Source organism: Cryptomeria japonica, chromosome 5, assembly GCF_030272615.1.
Source record: "Cryptomeria japonica chromosome 5, Sugi_1.0, whole genome shotgun sequence".
Classification (NCBI taxonomy): domain Eukaryota; kingdom Viridiplantae; phylum Streptophyta; class Pinopsida; order Cupressales; family Cupressaceae; genus Cryptomeria; species Cryptomeria japonica.
Window position 1 is genome coordinate 702,210,293 of NC_081409.1, and position 16,349 is coordinate 702,226,641.

General features: G+C 33.7%; 1 protein-coding gene across 1 annotated transcript in view; it reads right to left on the minus strand.

Moving 5' to 3' along the window:
- Positions 1-16,115, minus strand: part of LOC131070639 (xyloglucan endotransglucosylase/hydrolase protein 24-like) — a 29,955-nt gene extending 13,840 nt beyond the window's left edge. Inside the window, exons 1-4 of the mRNA XM_059220873.1 lie at positions 15,947-16,115; positions 15,739-15,832; positions 15,446-15,543; positions 15,227-15,343 (exon numbers count right to left, since the gene is read on the minus strand). Coding sequence (XP_059076856.1) covers positions 15,227-15,343; positions 15,446-15,543; positions 15,739-15,832; positions 15,947-16,115 — 478 coding nt within the window. The remainder of the gene's footprint in view (positions 1-15,226; positions 15,344-15,445; positions 15,544-15,738; positions 15,833-15,946) is intronic.
- Positions 16,116-16,349: the final 234 nt, after the last annotated feature.

A 16,349-nucleotide genomic window follows, 5' to 3' on the forward strand; every position in this document is an offset into this window, starting at 1 on the left:
GGTGTTGCGACCCCATTGGTGGTTGAAATTTCTGAGAGAACAAGACCCGTGTTCAAGAGGCACCCATTCAAATCCATTGAGGATGATCCAGAAGGTACATTTTCTTTTGTCCCGTATGGTGTACTCCACAACGAAGATATTAGGGCATATATTCATTTCAACATTGAGGAGCTTGGGAATATAGATATGCTTTCACTTTACACCAAGCACATGATGGATAGTCTAGGAAATTTAAAGCCATAATACAAGTCACTACATGACAAAGGTTTCATCTAATTCATCCATTTCCTAGTGTTCGATGGACCATAATGGATCTGATACATTCTCAACCGAATCCTTGATGAATTCATGTGGCTTGATCGACCTCATAAGATCACCAAGAAAGCCATTGAAGTAGTTACCTATTTAAATGCAATTGATGAAGTCCCCAAATTGAGGAAAATATAGAATACAATGCTGACAAAGATTACCGGATCTCAATTTGATAGCTAGTCGATGACTATCAATGACATTATAGAGCACGACGTTAGATTTGCCTCAATGGTGACTGGATATAAGATAAATCAATCCAGTAGGCAAAATTTTGTATCTAACATGAGCATATTTGCAGCTTATGAGATTCTGAAGGAAGGGAAGAGGTATGATCTTTGCTTAGTGCTTCTCAGTGAGTTATTAAGAAACCTAAAGAAGATTAAGCAAGACAATAAGCATGTGTTCAAGTTTGGTTCCTTGATAGTTTTCTTAGCATTGTATTTCTTAAATGAGATCCCTAGTATTGGGAAGATTCAATGGGGTTATGATAAACCAGTGGTAGTTCAGATATAGGAAGGAGTGCAGGGATTAGGTGATACTGTTGCACAAAAATCCGCCTTGTGGGGATACTTTAAATCATTTCAAGACACAATGCATAGTAGGGAGAGGATACCTAAAGAAATTGTTGAGAAGTATGAGAAAACTATCTATTTTATGGTCGAAAAGAACCAATGCCATATGGAGGCAGTTGAGCCAAGAACTGTTTGGATCATTGCCCATGGGGTATGAGGTGGATGATTCCACTCTTAATGCATATGTTCAACATTTGTCGAGTGAACCGGTAGATGAAAAGGAGGAGAGGTTTGATACTTTTCAAGAGAAAGACCTTGATTTGCACAAAATTTTTATAGGACCTTCTAGGAAGAGGAAAGTAAGGAAAGAAGTAGAGGAGTTGGAAGAACATATGGGTTTATCCAAGGAGGTTTTACAAAGGGAAAGAGAACAAAACATCTTGAAAGAGGAAGACATGGCAAAGCTAGAGAAGACTAAACTGTTTCCACCCCTCAGAAGCAAGCCAAGTCAAAATAATCTTAGTCTGCACCAACTTCTGTTGTGCAGAATCCCATTCCTCCACCCAAATTGCAATCTACATCATCAACTACTAGGGTGGAGAAGAGAAAGAAGGAGAAACCTCAGAGAGTATATGTTGTTGCCACAACTGAGGACATGGAGACAAAATCCGATGAAGCAGTGAGAGAAGTAAAAAAGATAGCCACCTACACTAGAGTGCTGAAGAAGCCACAATCCGGTGGAGCTCAACAAATGAAAGAAGTCAAGAGCAGGAATTGAATCATCAAGAAAGGATAGGGCCAACAAGAAGCAGGAATTTGAGATTGATGCTGCTCTAAAATCCAGTAAGATTGAAGACACATTTTAAATAGTGCAACCATTGACTTTGAAGGAGTTAATTGATAAAATTATTAAGGATGAGAAACTAAATAATGTGTCTACATATTATGAAAATTTTGATGGTAAGGATGAATGGGTAGTTGAAGAAGCGATTATAGAATATATGTATGTATATAGTAAGACATTAATAGAACTTACATCTATGATCCCTAAAGTCTATATGAAATTTTGGATGCAAGAAGGCTTACAACTAGTCAAGAGGATGAGTAAAATAAAAGAATATGTGCTAGTAAATCTATCTTTTGTTATTTCTAGAGATGAAGTCACCCGATTGTTGAAACTTGCCAAGGATAGATTACAAAGCAAGAAGAGGGTGAGTAAGCTTATGATAGGGAAGAAAGATGAAGTGATAAAGGAAACTTAAAAACTTTTAGACACTTTTTGATAGATTAGAGAGTTGATGTGAATCCAGAAGAACCAACTCAAGACACATATGTTCCTGAAGTAAATACAACTATCCCCAATAATCAAAATGATCAATCACCTGAGAAAGCCACTCTGGAAGGATAGACTAATGATCAAACTCCAGTTGAAAATGTTAATGATACAAATGATACCTCTGGTGATGCTGTACATGATCCTCAAGTTATAAAAGTTGTGTCAGAAAAAGAAGTTGAGGAGTCATTGAATATGAAGAAGGATGATGACGATGGTAAGAACGATGGAAATGATGAGAGTGCAAAAGTTGTAGATAAGGAGAAAGGGGAGAAAAATAAAGATCAGGTTCTGACAACAGTGGCAAGAGACACTGGTGCTGTTAAAGGGAAACAAGTTGCTATTGATCCAAATGATTATTGTCAAGGGCTGATTGAATTGAGTTCTTTATCTCCCATTCAAGCACTTAAATTAGAAACTCTAGCTCAAGCCAAAGCTAGTGAGGAATTGCTTAAGTCCCATTTTGCTAATAAGGAATTAATATTATTAGCAGGGGATATTTAGGAGAAGATTATGCCATCTTTCATATTTGATCCCTCTGGTAAGCTCAAAAGTTTGTTAGGTGTTGTTGATACTCACTTTGATTCTTTGGAGAAGGCTGTGAATATTAAAGTTTTGAATCAATTCAATGCAATGAAGTTAAAGAAATTTTTGAAAATGATTGAGGATGATAGAGTCAGTTTAGTTGCTGCACTAAAAGGTATTCAAGATGCAATTGATGAAGGAGGTAATATATACAAGTCATGTTTGATTTTTCCCAAGTTCACTATAGACATTGACAAGAAGATAAGGGAATGTGAACTTTGGCTAGAAATTATATCACAATCATATGCACCACAGTTTGCTCTGGCTAGGAATTTTGAACCCCAAGTTTTGAATATACTGAATAAAATCAAGAGCTTAAATCAAGAAAATGATAGAGTTTTGGGTAGAGTGTCTAAGGTGAGAAGTCTTATCAATATGCAAATAGATTCTTTGATGAGTAGCATGTAGGATGCTAAGGATGTACTAAATAAACATGTTCTTGTAGATAGACAGGGAGTGGAAATGCATGTCTACCTTTTCAGCAGGATGATAACCATTTTGGAAGGCTTAAAGAAGGCCTGGGATAATCATTTTATATCTCTTAGAACAAGTTTTGTAGACATATTCAAGTTTTTGTGAGCAGTTGTACATACCCTTGTATATTAGTTTTGGTGGATCATTCAGCTTTGACATTGCTGTCAAAGGGGGAGAGAGTAGAGTGAAAATGGTGTAAATTCTTAGGGGGAGCTTGTATATTCTTTGTAAGTTTGAAAATTTTGAAGTCTTGCAGTATTAAGTGTATAGTTCATTTTTCACAATGTTTCCATCAATGCCAAAGGGGGAGATTATTGGTAGGAGACATTGTTTTGGTGGAGATTGGTGCATGATAGATGTTTAGGGGTTGTCATTGATGGCAACTCAATTCACAAATCACATCCAATGACCATAGAATTGGTTTACCAGAAGTCATTTTGTTCATAAGGCATAAGTTTGGAAGGTGGAACACAGTTACTAGTAAAGCATGATATCATGGTGTATATCTTGATTTTGGTGGTGTATTTTGGGTTGCGGTGGTCAAGGTAGTTGATTCAAGGTTGAGATAAATTACTTCATGATCTTGATATCTGATGTTGAATTGTGTGCTATTTTAGAGCTGTGGTATCTTTTATTTCAGTTAGGGCAGAGCTATTTTGGAGTAACATGTGTTGCAGATTTGTTGGGATGATTCCAGTGATCAGTTTTGTGTTTGAGGAGATTGGGACAACGTATGGGAAACATTTTATCATCTTGTTTTGGTCTGTATTTGGATCTATGATTGATTTGAGATGACTTGGTAGAACATGTTTCATGTTGCGTGTTATGCGATTTTTGGAAGTGGACTTAGTAAATGATTATTTTTTATGATCTAGATATATAAGATTTATTTGGTTGATCATTTTGTTGTGTGTAATGAGCAAAGGAAATCTGTGTGAGCGAGTTTGTAAGTTTGTTGCTTCGGTATGTGACATAGCAGTGCTGCAGAGCAGAATGCCAGATCAATTGCAAAAGACATTATGAGCCTAACTAAAACTGTATTTTGACATAGTTAGATGCTCCACTTTAGTTCACTTCTCATTGTAATCATTTTGTAATAGCTTGTACGACAGTGAGCCTTCCTCGAGGTTGTACCCCTTTTGTAATTGAGTAGTGAGTATTAGGTAGTGAGCCTGAATGCAAGTGCATTCCACTTTTGTAATATTGTTCTACTACTGGCCATAGTATAATAATATTATGGGTACTCAATCCCACTATAGTTTTTCCCTTTTTGGGTTTCCACGTAAAAATATTGGTGTTATGGTTGTGTGGTTGGATAACCATCAATATTGGTAAGAAATGACAAGAACTAGAATGACTACTTCAATTTATGTTTCTGCACTTTGATTACTTTCTCATGGATCTGGTGGTTTAAGAATCAACTTGATAAGTTTTTCAATTATAAAACATTGATTCAGCCCCCACTCTCAATGTTCATTGATTCCAATAGTTTTATATAATAATTTTTTTGGCGCTACTGATTGTAACCCTACAGGGTCCTTCTTACTCGATCTCTCTCTTGATGGTCCTAATGATAGTATCTCCTAGACTATGGTTTGTCACAGGCAGAACATGAATTCCTCCCCCTTTGCCCAAAGCCCTCCTTGTCAAGGCTCGGGTGTCTCTCCCGCTTCTTGAGTTGGGTTTGGGTTGTTGACATCTGGTTAGACATGTGTTTTCCTTTTCACCCATTTGACCTTATTTTTTCATGCCCCGCTCCCGTAGTCTTTTTTTCTCTTACTGAACGTGGGATGTAGTATTAAGGATTAGCACCCTTGTTTTTTTCTTATTTCTTAATAAAAAACCAATTGAAAGTTATTATGCTAAAATAAAAAGTGATCTAGAGCATACCAAGAGGGTAGGTAAGGCACATCCATGAACACTAGCTAGTTAGAAGCATGGATTGAGAATGTTAGCTAAGTTGTTTATGCCAACCCTGCACCCCGATTTTGGTATCACCCAAACATTAATATTTTACTAGATACAATGTGACTAAATTGGGATACAACTTTCATTCTCCCATTTTTTATACCCTACCGATTCATGTGGTTAAGGTTGTCCCTTGGAGGTATGAAATCCCCAAGTAAGCCTCCTAAAGGGAAGGATATACTAGGCGTTTTTGATCTCCAAGCTCATATGAAGTGTAAGGAGAGATCATACATGCAAGCTAGCACTCCTAGTATTTAACACAACAAGACTTGGATACATGTGATTTCTAATCCCTGAGCTAACCTTTCAATGTAGGGGGAGAGTATATGTCAATCATGCATATACCAAACATGCCAAACAAAGTTAATTGACCCTTAATGAAAATGAAGTATTCCTAATTGAGTAATAAAAAAGAAAAATCTTTGGCCACAATTCTGCAAGAAATTGCTTTGGATTTTGTAAATCATCGATCTTTGATGTTGGTCTCACAATTTATTAGTGTGACCATAAGTCAATGAGGAGTTAGCTGATTAGTACCAAAAACATAATCAAATTGAATTCCAAGCACAAAGTTTAAGTCAACTATATACCTTTAAGGCCCACCTAGGAATAGATCAGATTCACCTCTGTGCAATCAATTTTAGGGTTTACGTTCATTTTATGTCATTATTTATCTTTTTTCTCAGCAAACATCAACAATTTAAGTTACTTTAGGTGAGAGACCAATAGAACCAACCGCATGCCTCTTAGGAGATTCATTTTGATTTATAAACAATCCACAAACCTCAAGATGTTTCCATGCTTATCAACTACTTGACACAAGAATGATAACAATGTCGTTCAACAATAAAGTACCACCAACTAAAGGGTCATGAAACCTTTTTCAAACATATTTGAGTTAGCATATTATTTAAACTTGGCATAATACCCAAAAAGGGCCCTTTGCATGTTATAATTAGCCGATAGGCTTTAATAGGTGGTAACTCCCACCAGTTTCTTCTCATGTCAGACATCGCAATTTTTTTACGATATCAGATTTCGGTGGGCTTTTCCATATTTCAGACATTCACTTGTGACAGGGAGACTTCGGTGACAAGGCTTCTTTATTTTTACAAAATCCAAAGGAAACATGACAGCCAACGGGAAACACCAGGAAAAGACCTATGCCAAAAATCGTGATAGCAAGATATGATACTGTCTTTCCTAACTGTAAAAAAAGGGATTTCTAAAATGGAATTCTAAAAACATTAGGAGGATATTACGTTTTAGGTTAAGCCTATAGATAAAAATGCTACCATTCCCAAATTATAGAATTTTGAACATGCTTTGTTATCACTCCTCATTGATGTACATATAATACTAGCGATTGGACCTGGGAAAGGTCCAATGTGTAACACCGATAGCAATTCATCAGTAATTCACAAGTGTCGAATAAAATAATCAATTCATTGGTAGCAAACTTGGTACAATTAGCATCCTCTCATTCATCAATCATGAAAGTGTAGGAATATATGACAATTGGGTATGTGGAAAATATTTAAATGGATGTTAGCATGAACCAAATTTCAAACAAAACATGCCCAAAATTAGCATAGTTACTTAGATAACTATAAATAGCAAGAACAGGGTAATGAACCAAATGATGAAGAACATCCTTCCTGAAAATGAACCTACATCATATCAAACTCCTATACAAAATAGTGAGAAAAATAATCACTATCGTGCCAAGTGTACAAAATTGTTTGGACTCCTCCATAAACGTCTTCAACGCACACCTTTAACTTTTGGAACTCTATTTCTTTCTAAATCACTATTGCATCGTTGACAGCTGCAAAGATTGTAAGCATTTTCCAGACATTATTTCCCAATGAGTGACAAGCACAACAAGAGTGTAGAAAAATTGAGACAAAAATGCATAGCAGGAATCCCACTTAATTTACTTTCCTCTTTATTTGCAAAAATTATGTAATTGTTACATTACACACTCTTGTCACTCAAAATACCATTTTCTCTATGTTTCATGACTGCTTTTCTATTGCCTTCCAAGCTCCAGGTGTGGAAGAATGCCCATGGATTTCAGATCCAAAATGATCACTTTGTTGTTAAGTATGACGAGAATCACTCAAAATTGAACTGAACAAATCATATGGGTCCTCTAGAAGAAAAAATCCACTGGAGGTTGTGTCAGATTTTGTGAGACACCTACCTGAAAAATCAATGCTATTCTTGTCTTCCTCCTTTTCATCCTTCAAATCAAAGGAGCAAAATGAAAACGATATCTATAATTTTCTAGCATGATACCTCGAAGACATGTAGAATAATACATGAAAGGCATGCAGACGTTTAAGGCAACTAACTTAAACATGGTACTTACTGGGAGGCCACTTTATTTGTTTCATAACTTTGTTTTGAACCCACCTCAATGTGGGCCTTTGGCATAATTGCTACTGGTCCAACAAGTCTTCAAAAGTTATTTTGCCCTCGTTGTTCCATTAGGAACAAAAGTCTTGGTTATCATCTTGATGAGTGTAGAAATACACTATTACCATTTTTTTGTCTATGATAGTCAACTTTTGACAATGCTATTATGGGACAGGGCCAGTTGCTGGTACATGGCTGCAAGCTCCTCTAATGATTGAGCTGCAAGCTCATGTATGGAAACACTAGTGCTAACTAGTAAGGGTAGCTGACATTGTTAGTTACCAATATACCTCAAATAGAAACAAGTAGTTTTAATCAACTCAGAGTTTGAGCTCAAGCTGCCTGTGTTTAGGCTACTTTTACAAGTTTACATTGATATGAACAGAATGACAGTGGGGACCAGAAAAGTCATTGCTGTCATTATGTAGAATACCATTTCACAAGTTTTGTCTAAATTCTTTCTAATGTACAACCCCCTTAAAACTATACATGGATCACTCTTAGTTTATTAAAGTTTTATGAACTATTTTTATATCTCAGACCTGCATACCCAGCAATTTGATAGAGATGATGATGCACTGGTAAGTTGAAATAATACACAGACCACTCTTAAAAGTATAATAAACACTTTACTTATAGAACATGTCTATTCCAAATAATCAGTGGATATTATTTGACACAAACTCAAATTGCAAAACTATGCAAGGTGAGCTATTGTAAGCATCATAATCTCTGTGTTTTATTTACTGAATTTTATTCTTACTGCAGGTTATTCAATAGGCCACTTGAGAGTTTCAAGACATAAAATTCTAAATTCGTGTTTCTTTAATCAAATTCCAATTAAATTTCGGCATAGCTAGTAAGTCTTCTAACCTAATTGCAATGCATAGCTCCTAAGTCTTTTACCCTAATTTGAATGCTCGAAAACTTGATTATCATGATCATTTTGGAGTCTGTGAGGGATTCAAATGTACGTGTTATAATCCCTATTAGAATACCGATTCTACAAGGTATTCATCCTCTTCGGGAACACTTATTTCATAAAGTTTTCTGCTACTACTCTTCTCAAATCCTAAAATAAATAAAGCCTATGTAATGAAGGCAAATCTTTTTACAAATTACTTATCCATTTCCATATGACGCTATGACTGACTAATGTTGGTTGGTTTATTGGTTTACTTAAACTTTCCTGGATACCTAATCACTCTAGTGTCAGTACTCGTGAAAATATTCTTGCACAACATAATCAGTACCAATACAGTTTGAAAGACGAATATAACAGGTGGCCCGTGGAAGAAGATAATTTGAAAGTAATATTATAAAAACCAAGCATAGTCCTGTTCTAATTGTGGAACTTGTTACATTGAGCTTCATTAAATAGTCTCAAACTTCTATAAATAATAGCAGTTGCATTAGTGATTATAATATAAAAAACAGGAAATAATTGAAGGGTGGAAACATGTTATTTTCACCATTGCATTTGAAATCCGGAAACAAGGTAATGCATGACATCAATATTAGAAAATTCAGAAGCACCACTCACCAGCTCAATGAATGCTGCTCTTTGGGGAAACGATTCAATGTATTTTGATTCTATTTTGTAATTTATGTCTTACATTACTCTATTTGATGGTCATGTAGTTTCACAAGTTCATGGTCATTGGTTTTCTCTTTTTGTATTTCATAGTTATTTATACAAAGATGGATGTAGAAATCCAAGCCAGACATGCTGTAGTGAAGCTCAGTAATGAACATTTTTGGTTTGGTTGACCTCAATTGGTTATGTTATATGGTTGAGATACTCTACTGTAATTTGCATATACACAGTATTCATATGAAAAAGTATGAACCCCAAATTAAGGACATGACTTATACCAGAGGGTGCAGTGTCCACACAAATATTTGAACCATCTAAATCATATATATAAATATATATGCAATCATTTTAATTGTAAGACAACTGGGTATTGAGAATTTGCGTAGTTTCTCTCTCATCCTAACATTATTTATTGATTGCCTATCGGTAACATGGATGGATTTATTGAAGTGCCCTAAGTGTGAAGTAGATGTGAGACCCTCTGGTGAATGTGAATGCATGGAAGCTCTGTCAGTTGAATTCAATGGCTATTGCAGAGTATACAAAGACGAACTCAAATAAGTCATGAAACTGTGCATTGGAACAGGAGTTCCCAACCAATCAGAGCTTCTCCAACAAAATGTGCCCGCATGACATTAAAGAGTGTGACACATGGAAGCTGCTTTATATTTGATTAGTAATAATTATTGCATGCCATGGATGGGACATGAGTTTCACAACCCCGTTATTGCACATATTTGTTTTTATTTTGAAATCTCTAATACCTTTATTATCAAGAGCATCTAGAATACTTAAAGAATCCAATAATCTTTCTTTAAATAAGAAGAGAAATTTCCTAGGTTCCTTCTGAAAAATATTCTATGTCAAAACCCTTTTCTTCAAACAAAAATTGAAATATAAATGAAGATTCTAAAATTGACTGACATAAGCTTTGATTGATGGCCTTCTCAATCAATATTACACTCTAAGTAAGAAGCCACACTCTAATCTAACCTTTTTGCTATGAATTAGAAAGCAATTATTAAGCCCGAAACTTAAACACAAAAAATCTTGTCTTATAAGGAAACAAGCCTCAAATTTTAATAATTGTCATTGATACGAGACTATCCTTTCTGCCTGTGGTGATAATGGGAGCTCTGGAGCAGGGAATGGATATGCTAAAGCAACAAAAATATGGTTGGTATCGTGATTTCTTTGCATTATGTTCTCGCCACAACTACTACATCCCACCAGAATTTGTGAACCTCTTTCCCCTAAACTCTTTCAGGAAAAACCAAAGCTAAGGACAAAAACGACAGTAACTTCCTTTTCAACACACGAACATTCCCCATAAAATTGTAAGTGCTTCTTTCAATTTTCTATTCGATCTGTAGAGTAACTTCCTGTTCAACATACGAACATTCACCATAAAATTATAAGGGCTACTTTCAATCTTCTATTCGATCTACCACAACAGAAATTTTCTTTGGCCCTTGCAACTCTCTGTCTAACAAGCGTGAGAGGAATTCAAATCCTTCTATTTTGATGGAACTGTGAATAGAACTCAACGAGTATTGCACACTTTTCCATCTACAACCAGACAACAGCTCTAGCAGAATTACTCCAAAATCTTGTACATTTCTTAATTCTTCAAATTGTAGTGCCCATTCCAATTCTTTCACTTGAGAATTGCTATTGTTTACATATATTGCCGATTCAAAGCCACAGAACTTGGGAGTGAATTGTTCATCCATATATATGTTACTTGAAGTGATCTGTCACTTATATTGGTATCGTGATTTCTCTACATTTTCTTCACCTGTGTAAAGTTTATTGGACTTCTCGACAAATTCCTGAGGGCGGAGCCATGTGTTCCTGCTCCATAATAGCCTCCAACTTTGCATAAGAGCAGAACTAAAAAGATCTATCTGGAAGTAGTTAGATTGAAGGCCATAAAATAGTACATGCTTTTTGTGCGGGAGATAGATCACATCCATAGACACACGAGATTTGACGATAGCGGTGAACGATGGCGCCCCCAAAATAATTTCGACAAACTTTTCAGGCATGAGTTCCCGATAGAGTGAGACAGTTTATAAAAACAGGCGGTGTGAGACAATTCCGGTGGGAGTGCCCCTGTGAAACTTTTCAGGCATGAGTTCCCGATAGAGTGAGACAGTTTATAAAAACAGGCGGTGTGAGACAATTCCGGTGGGAGTGCCCCCCACAGGGAATAGCCTATCGGCTAATTATTTATTGTTATCAACTGTTGTATAGACACGACTCCACTCATAATAAGTTGTGAAATGTTTTTGCATGTTCAATAACGGTGATTGTATTCCCATGGAGATTCATCAGCAGGAGGGGGCACGGTGTTTATTGCCCGAGCTCATCTTTGGTCATCTTCTTACCTCAAGTAATTACCATGTTAGTGCAAGAAGAACAATGGTAGAAGGAATGGTTAAGGTGCCAATCTTACTAGTATTTTTAGACGGAAATAAACAGAAGTATAAGCAAGTTTTTCACTTGTAACCCATGCCTTCAATTACTTTTTTTCCTTCACTTTCTTCTTGTTGTGCTCAAGATTATATAGCTTTAATCAAATTTTCTACTCATCTATATATCTCCTTTCTATGAAAATATTTTAACATGGGATATACTATTAATGCCACTTCAAACCGATAATCTAAAATTGACTAGAACGATATAATTTTAAGAGAACAAAACCAAAGAAATGACTTATATTTAAGCATAAATTTTCATCTAATAACTTTATCCTAACTCTATACCCTAGTGAATAAGGATTGGATAAGTACATTTAAAAAAATAGCGAATTCAATGGAGCACCAATAGATGACTTATATTTTTTATTAGTACTTGCAGTTAGGCTAGTACTATTTGTAATCGGTTGCACCCAATTTTCATTAACTCATTATTATTGAATTGCTTTTTCACCAATTATATCTATGAATTTTTTCTTTCTATATGTCTTTTTAATTTTAATTTGTATATAAATCTTTAAAGATTTATTTTAGTTATCCTCGTGCAATTTGATAATATAAAAATCATAAATGAAAATTAAATTGTATTTGCTCAATTTAGATTTAAAATAAATAATTGATCTACACTTGTTTAGATATGCATTTTAATGTTTAAATGGTACAAGATAAATTTGTTAGTAATCTCATATAAAGAAAACCCTCATCATGTGCATGTATATAAGGTTTTCTAAGCAACCAAAATGTGATCATATATATTGCTTCATATTAATGAAAGGTGATAATCTACTTAATGTGATATAGGTTAAATTAGGGCTTTGGAAATATGTGTAGAAAGGGGAGAGGTGTTTATATATGTTATTAATTTTCTTAATAAATATACATAAGTAAATTTGAATAAATTCTATTCATTATGTTAGTCTTGTCAGTGTCATAGATGTATTAATCTAAAGAAACCTAATTAATAACACCTATAATGTGGTTAAAAAAGGAAATAATGACCACACCATGATCATTCAAATTCAAGAAAACTACTCTCAATCTTCTTAAGCTAATTATTGCAAACTTTCTAGTCATGTAGTGACCCTATATAGAAGAATGCATAGATATATCTAAATCTTTCCATAGCACACTCTCTCTCTCTCTCTCTCTCTCTCTCTCTCTATATATATATATATATATATATATATATATATATATATATATATATATATATATATATATATATATATATATATATAAATATAAAATAAATAAGATATATTTTATCAGGGGGATTCAATATAGCATCAAAAGGTAGGTTGTCATGTATACATTACTTAAATAAAATCTTTTGGAAAGATGACATATTTATGATAACTCATCTAAATTTTTTGTATTGAGGATTTAATGTATGAGTGGTAATCAAATTTATTTTTTAGTTAAATCTAAGTGTGGGTAGTGCCACTTTTATCGGTAGAAATAATGAGGTATAAAATGTAACCAAAAACAACTTGCTAGATACGATACCTAGTGAAAAGGGATATGTTATAAATATACTAATTTGTATATATTTATGTTATCAAAATATAAAATTGAGAAGTAGAAATTACATAAGAGGTACTTATTAGTATTCTCTAAATTCACATGCTATGTCAATGAAGTTTTAAACTAAATCCTCGAGGTCTAAAGCTAAAGTTGTTTATTATCTATTTATTGTTTCTCAAAATATTATCTATTTTGATGCTTCATGTGTCACATGTGTATGTTTTGACTTGAAACAAGTTCATATGCAACCATGTATATATGCACTTTGTGTACAAGTAGTGTTGTATAGTTGTCCAAAGTGTAAGAATTTGTCAAAAATAGCCAAGATCTAGGGCACATTGAATAGCACAAGAGAGAGACAAAATTGATAAGAATAAACTATATTCTAATCAAGATGCAAAATTACATACAATGTAGATGAGTCATCTTATAAAGGCAAGGCCATATGGATATGTGAGCACACAATCATGACATGTGGCTCAATGAGAAACAAGGGTAGGTAGGAGTAGCTAGGAGAAATACTATAATATTCCACATGAGGTGGATCACCCACCGAAAGTGGAATGCAACAACAAGATAAGACCACAAAAGGTGGAATTTCTCCTACATACATCATCCCTATGTGCACACTTTCATAACTGCCCCATATCCATAATTTACACCAACAGAAAGGCTTGTACAAATGAGGTGAATTTTTGAGACTTCTTAGTGTACTATACAAAATTTTCTTTCTAATAAGAGGAGGAGGTTAATGTTCTTAATTTTGTTTTACTTCTATAAAGATTCATAGAGCTTCTTTAAAGTTCGCATTTAAAGTCTCTATAGTTTCTATTGGTTTTAGGGCGTTTTATTAGATATTATATTGCAGGCTTCTATCAAAATGGTCTTAGGTTTTTTAGGTTAAACCATTTTATACATGCATTTTAGATTGTTTTATATGAAAGATCATAATTATTTTTTCTTATTTATTAATTAAAAAACTAGTAAAAAATTACTTGCTTAAATTAATTTTAATATCAATTATTCTAAAATCACTTATTATTACCTAATCTATTATCATAAATTACAGTTTAATTATAATATATATGGAAATATTAATAAAATTTATATTACCAATTTTAAAATCTTATTAATAAGATATTCTATTTTTTTTTTAATTTTAATTCAATTATTGTAATTAAATTAAAGTCAAATTAAAAAGGCATTACATAAAATTAATTTTGAAATCTTCCATTCTTTCATCGTGGAAGACATTTGCATATGTTGAATAGCATGATCATTTACTTTTTAAATATTATTTAAAAATCATTGTTTGATCTTTCGAGGAATAACAATTTGTCTTTGAGCAAAATAAATTATTTTTATTATGAGAAAATAAACACGTTTAACAACACATCTATTGATTTCAAATGCTAATTCAATTTTTTTTTTTGTAAGGAACAAAAATAGAATATATAATGGATAGAGAATTGTGGAAATACCTATGGTTTCTATTAAGGATAGAGAATTTTTATCATGCGGGTGTTGGCTTTCCACTTGGAAGGCACATTCAGCTATTTCCGATCACATTCTGTGATCCATCATCAGAATTATTGAAATAACTACAACAATAAAATCCATACAGAATCTAATTCAGAAATGATTACAACAATAACATTCAAGTTTCAAAAATAGATGGGATGGTCAAGTCATTGGAAAATACAGATGATTGAAGGTTTGATTCTTCTAGATTTCTTTTTGCATGAGTGGAGGGAAATTCATGTAGACAAATATTAGAATTTTGTTTTCCGGTTTCCATTAGATTTTCATAATTTGATTTAAACAATGTATTCTAAGATTTGATTTGTTGAGAATATTTATATGAAATCATATTAAATTTTCTAATAAGATCCAACTATAAGTATAATTTTAGATAAATCACTTAAACAAATCAAAACATAAAATTAATTGTTTAAACTTACCTAATAATAATAAGTCTAACCAATTCTAATTTTATATAAAATTTGAAAGTTTCGTTTACTCACATAAAATGTAGTAACTGTTCCTGCAGAATTTCCGGGCACTAGCTTCTTACGTATGTCAAATTTTCCAAACAAAAATTCTTGTTTTGATTGGATTAAAGAACATGCGATGAACACTTTGAATTACACAGCACATTCGAAAATTTGATATATCTAAGTGACTTATCTGAAATCATAAACATATCTTGATGTATCAAATTAAATTGCATAAACTATACCATCGGGCTTTTCGAGAATAAGCTGCAAGTCCTGGCCATTGTTGAGTATTTTAACATGTTCTTTGCCCCAGTTGACGTCTACATCTGAGTAGAAGTTGCTGTAAACCATGGGAGCTGCAGTACACATGAGCAGATATACAATACAGTGGAAAGGAGTGGAACAAGCCATATCTATGTATTAGTTTAGAAGATGGATGTATGGTGAGATTCTAATAATAATGAGAGAAAATGAGAGTGAATGAATGGAGAAGGCTTCATGAGTGCACTTATAAATGAAAGTTTCGTTTACTCACATAAAATGTAGTAACTGTTCCTGCAGAATTTCCGGGCACTTTTGTATGTCAAATTTTCCAAACAAAAATTCTTGTTTTGATTGGATTAAAGAGCCTGCGATGAACAGTTTGAATTACACAGTACATTCGAAAATTTGATATATCTAAGTGACTTATCTGAAATCATAAACATATCTTGATGTATTAAATTAAATTGCATAAACTATACCAATGGGCTTTTCGAGAATAAGCTGCAATTCCTGGCCATTGTTGAGTATTTTAACATGTTCTTTGCCCCAGTTGACGTCTACATCGGAGTAGAAGTTGCTGTAAACCATGGGAGTTGCAGTAAACATGAGCAGATATACAATACAGTGGAAAGGAGTGAAACAAGCCATATCTACGTATTAGCTTAGAAGATGGATGTATGGTGAAATTCTAATAAAAATGAGAGAAAATGATAGTGAATGAATGGAGAAGGCTTCATGGGTGCACTTATAAATAAAGGAAAACTGGAAGAACAGTGACAGTCAGATAGATAGGCAAAATGGCAAACTAGTTGTTGTGCCGTTTAAGATTATTGGCTTAAATTTGAATGGAGTAAAGAAGAGTCATTCTAAACAATGCGGTCG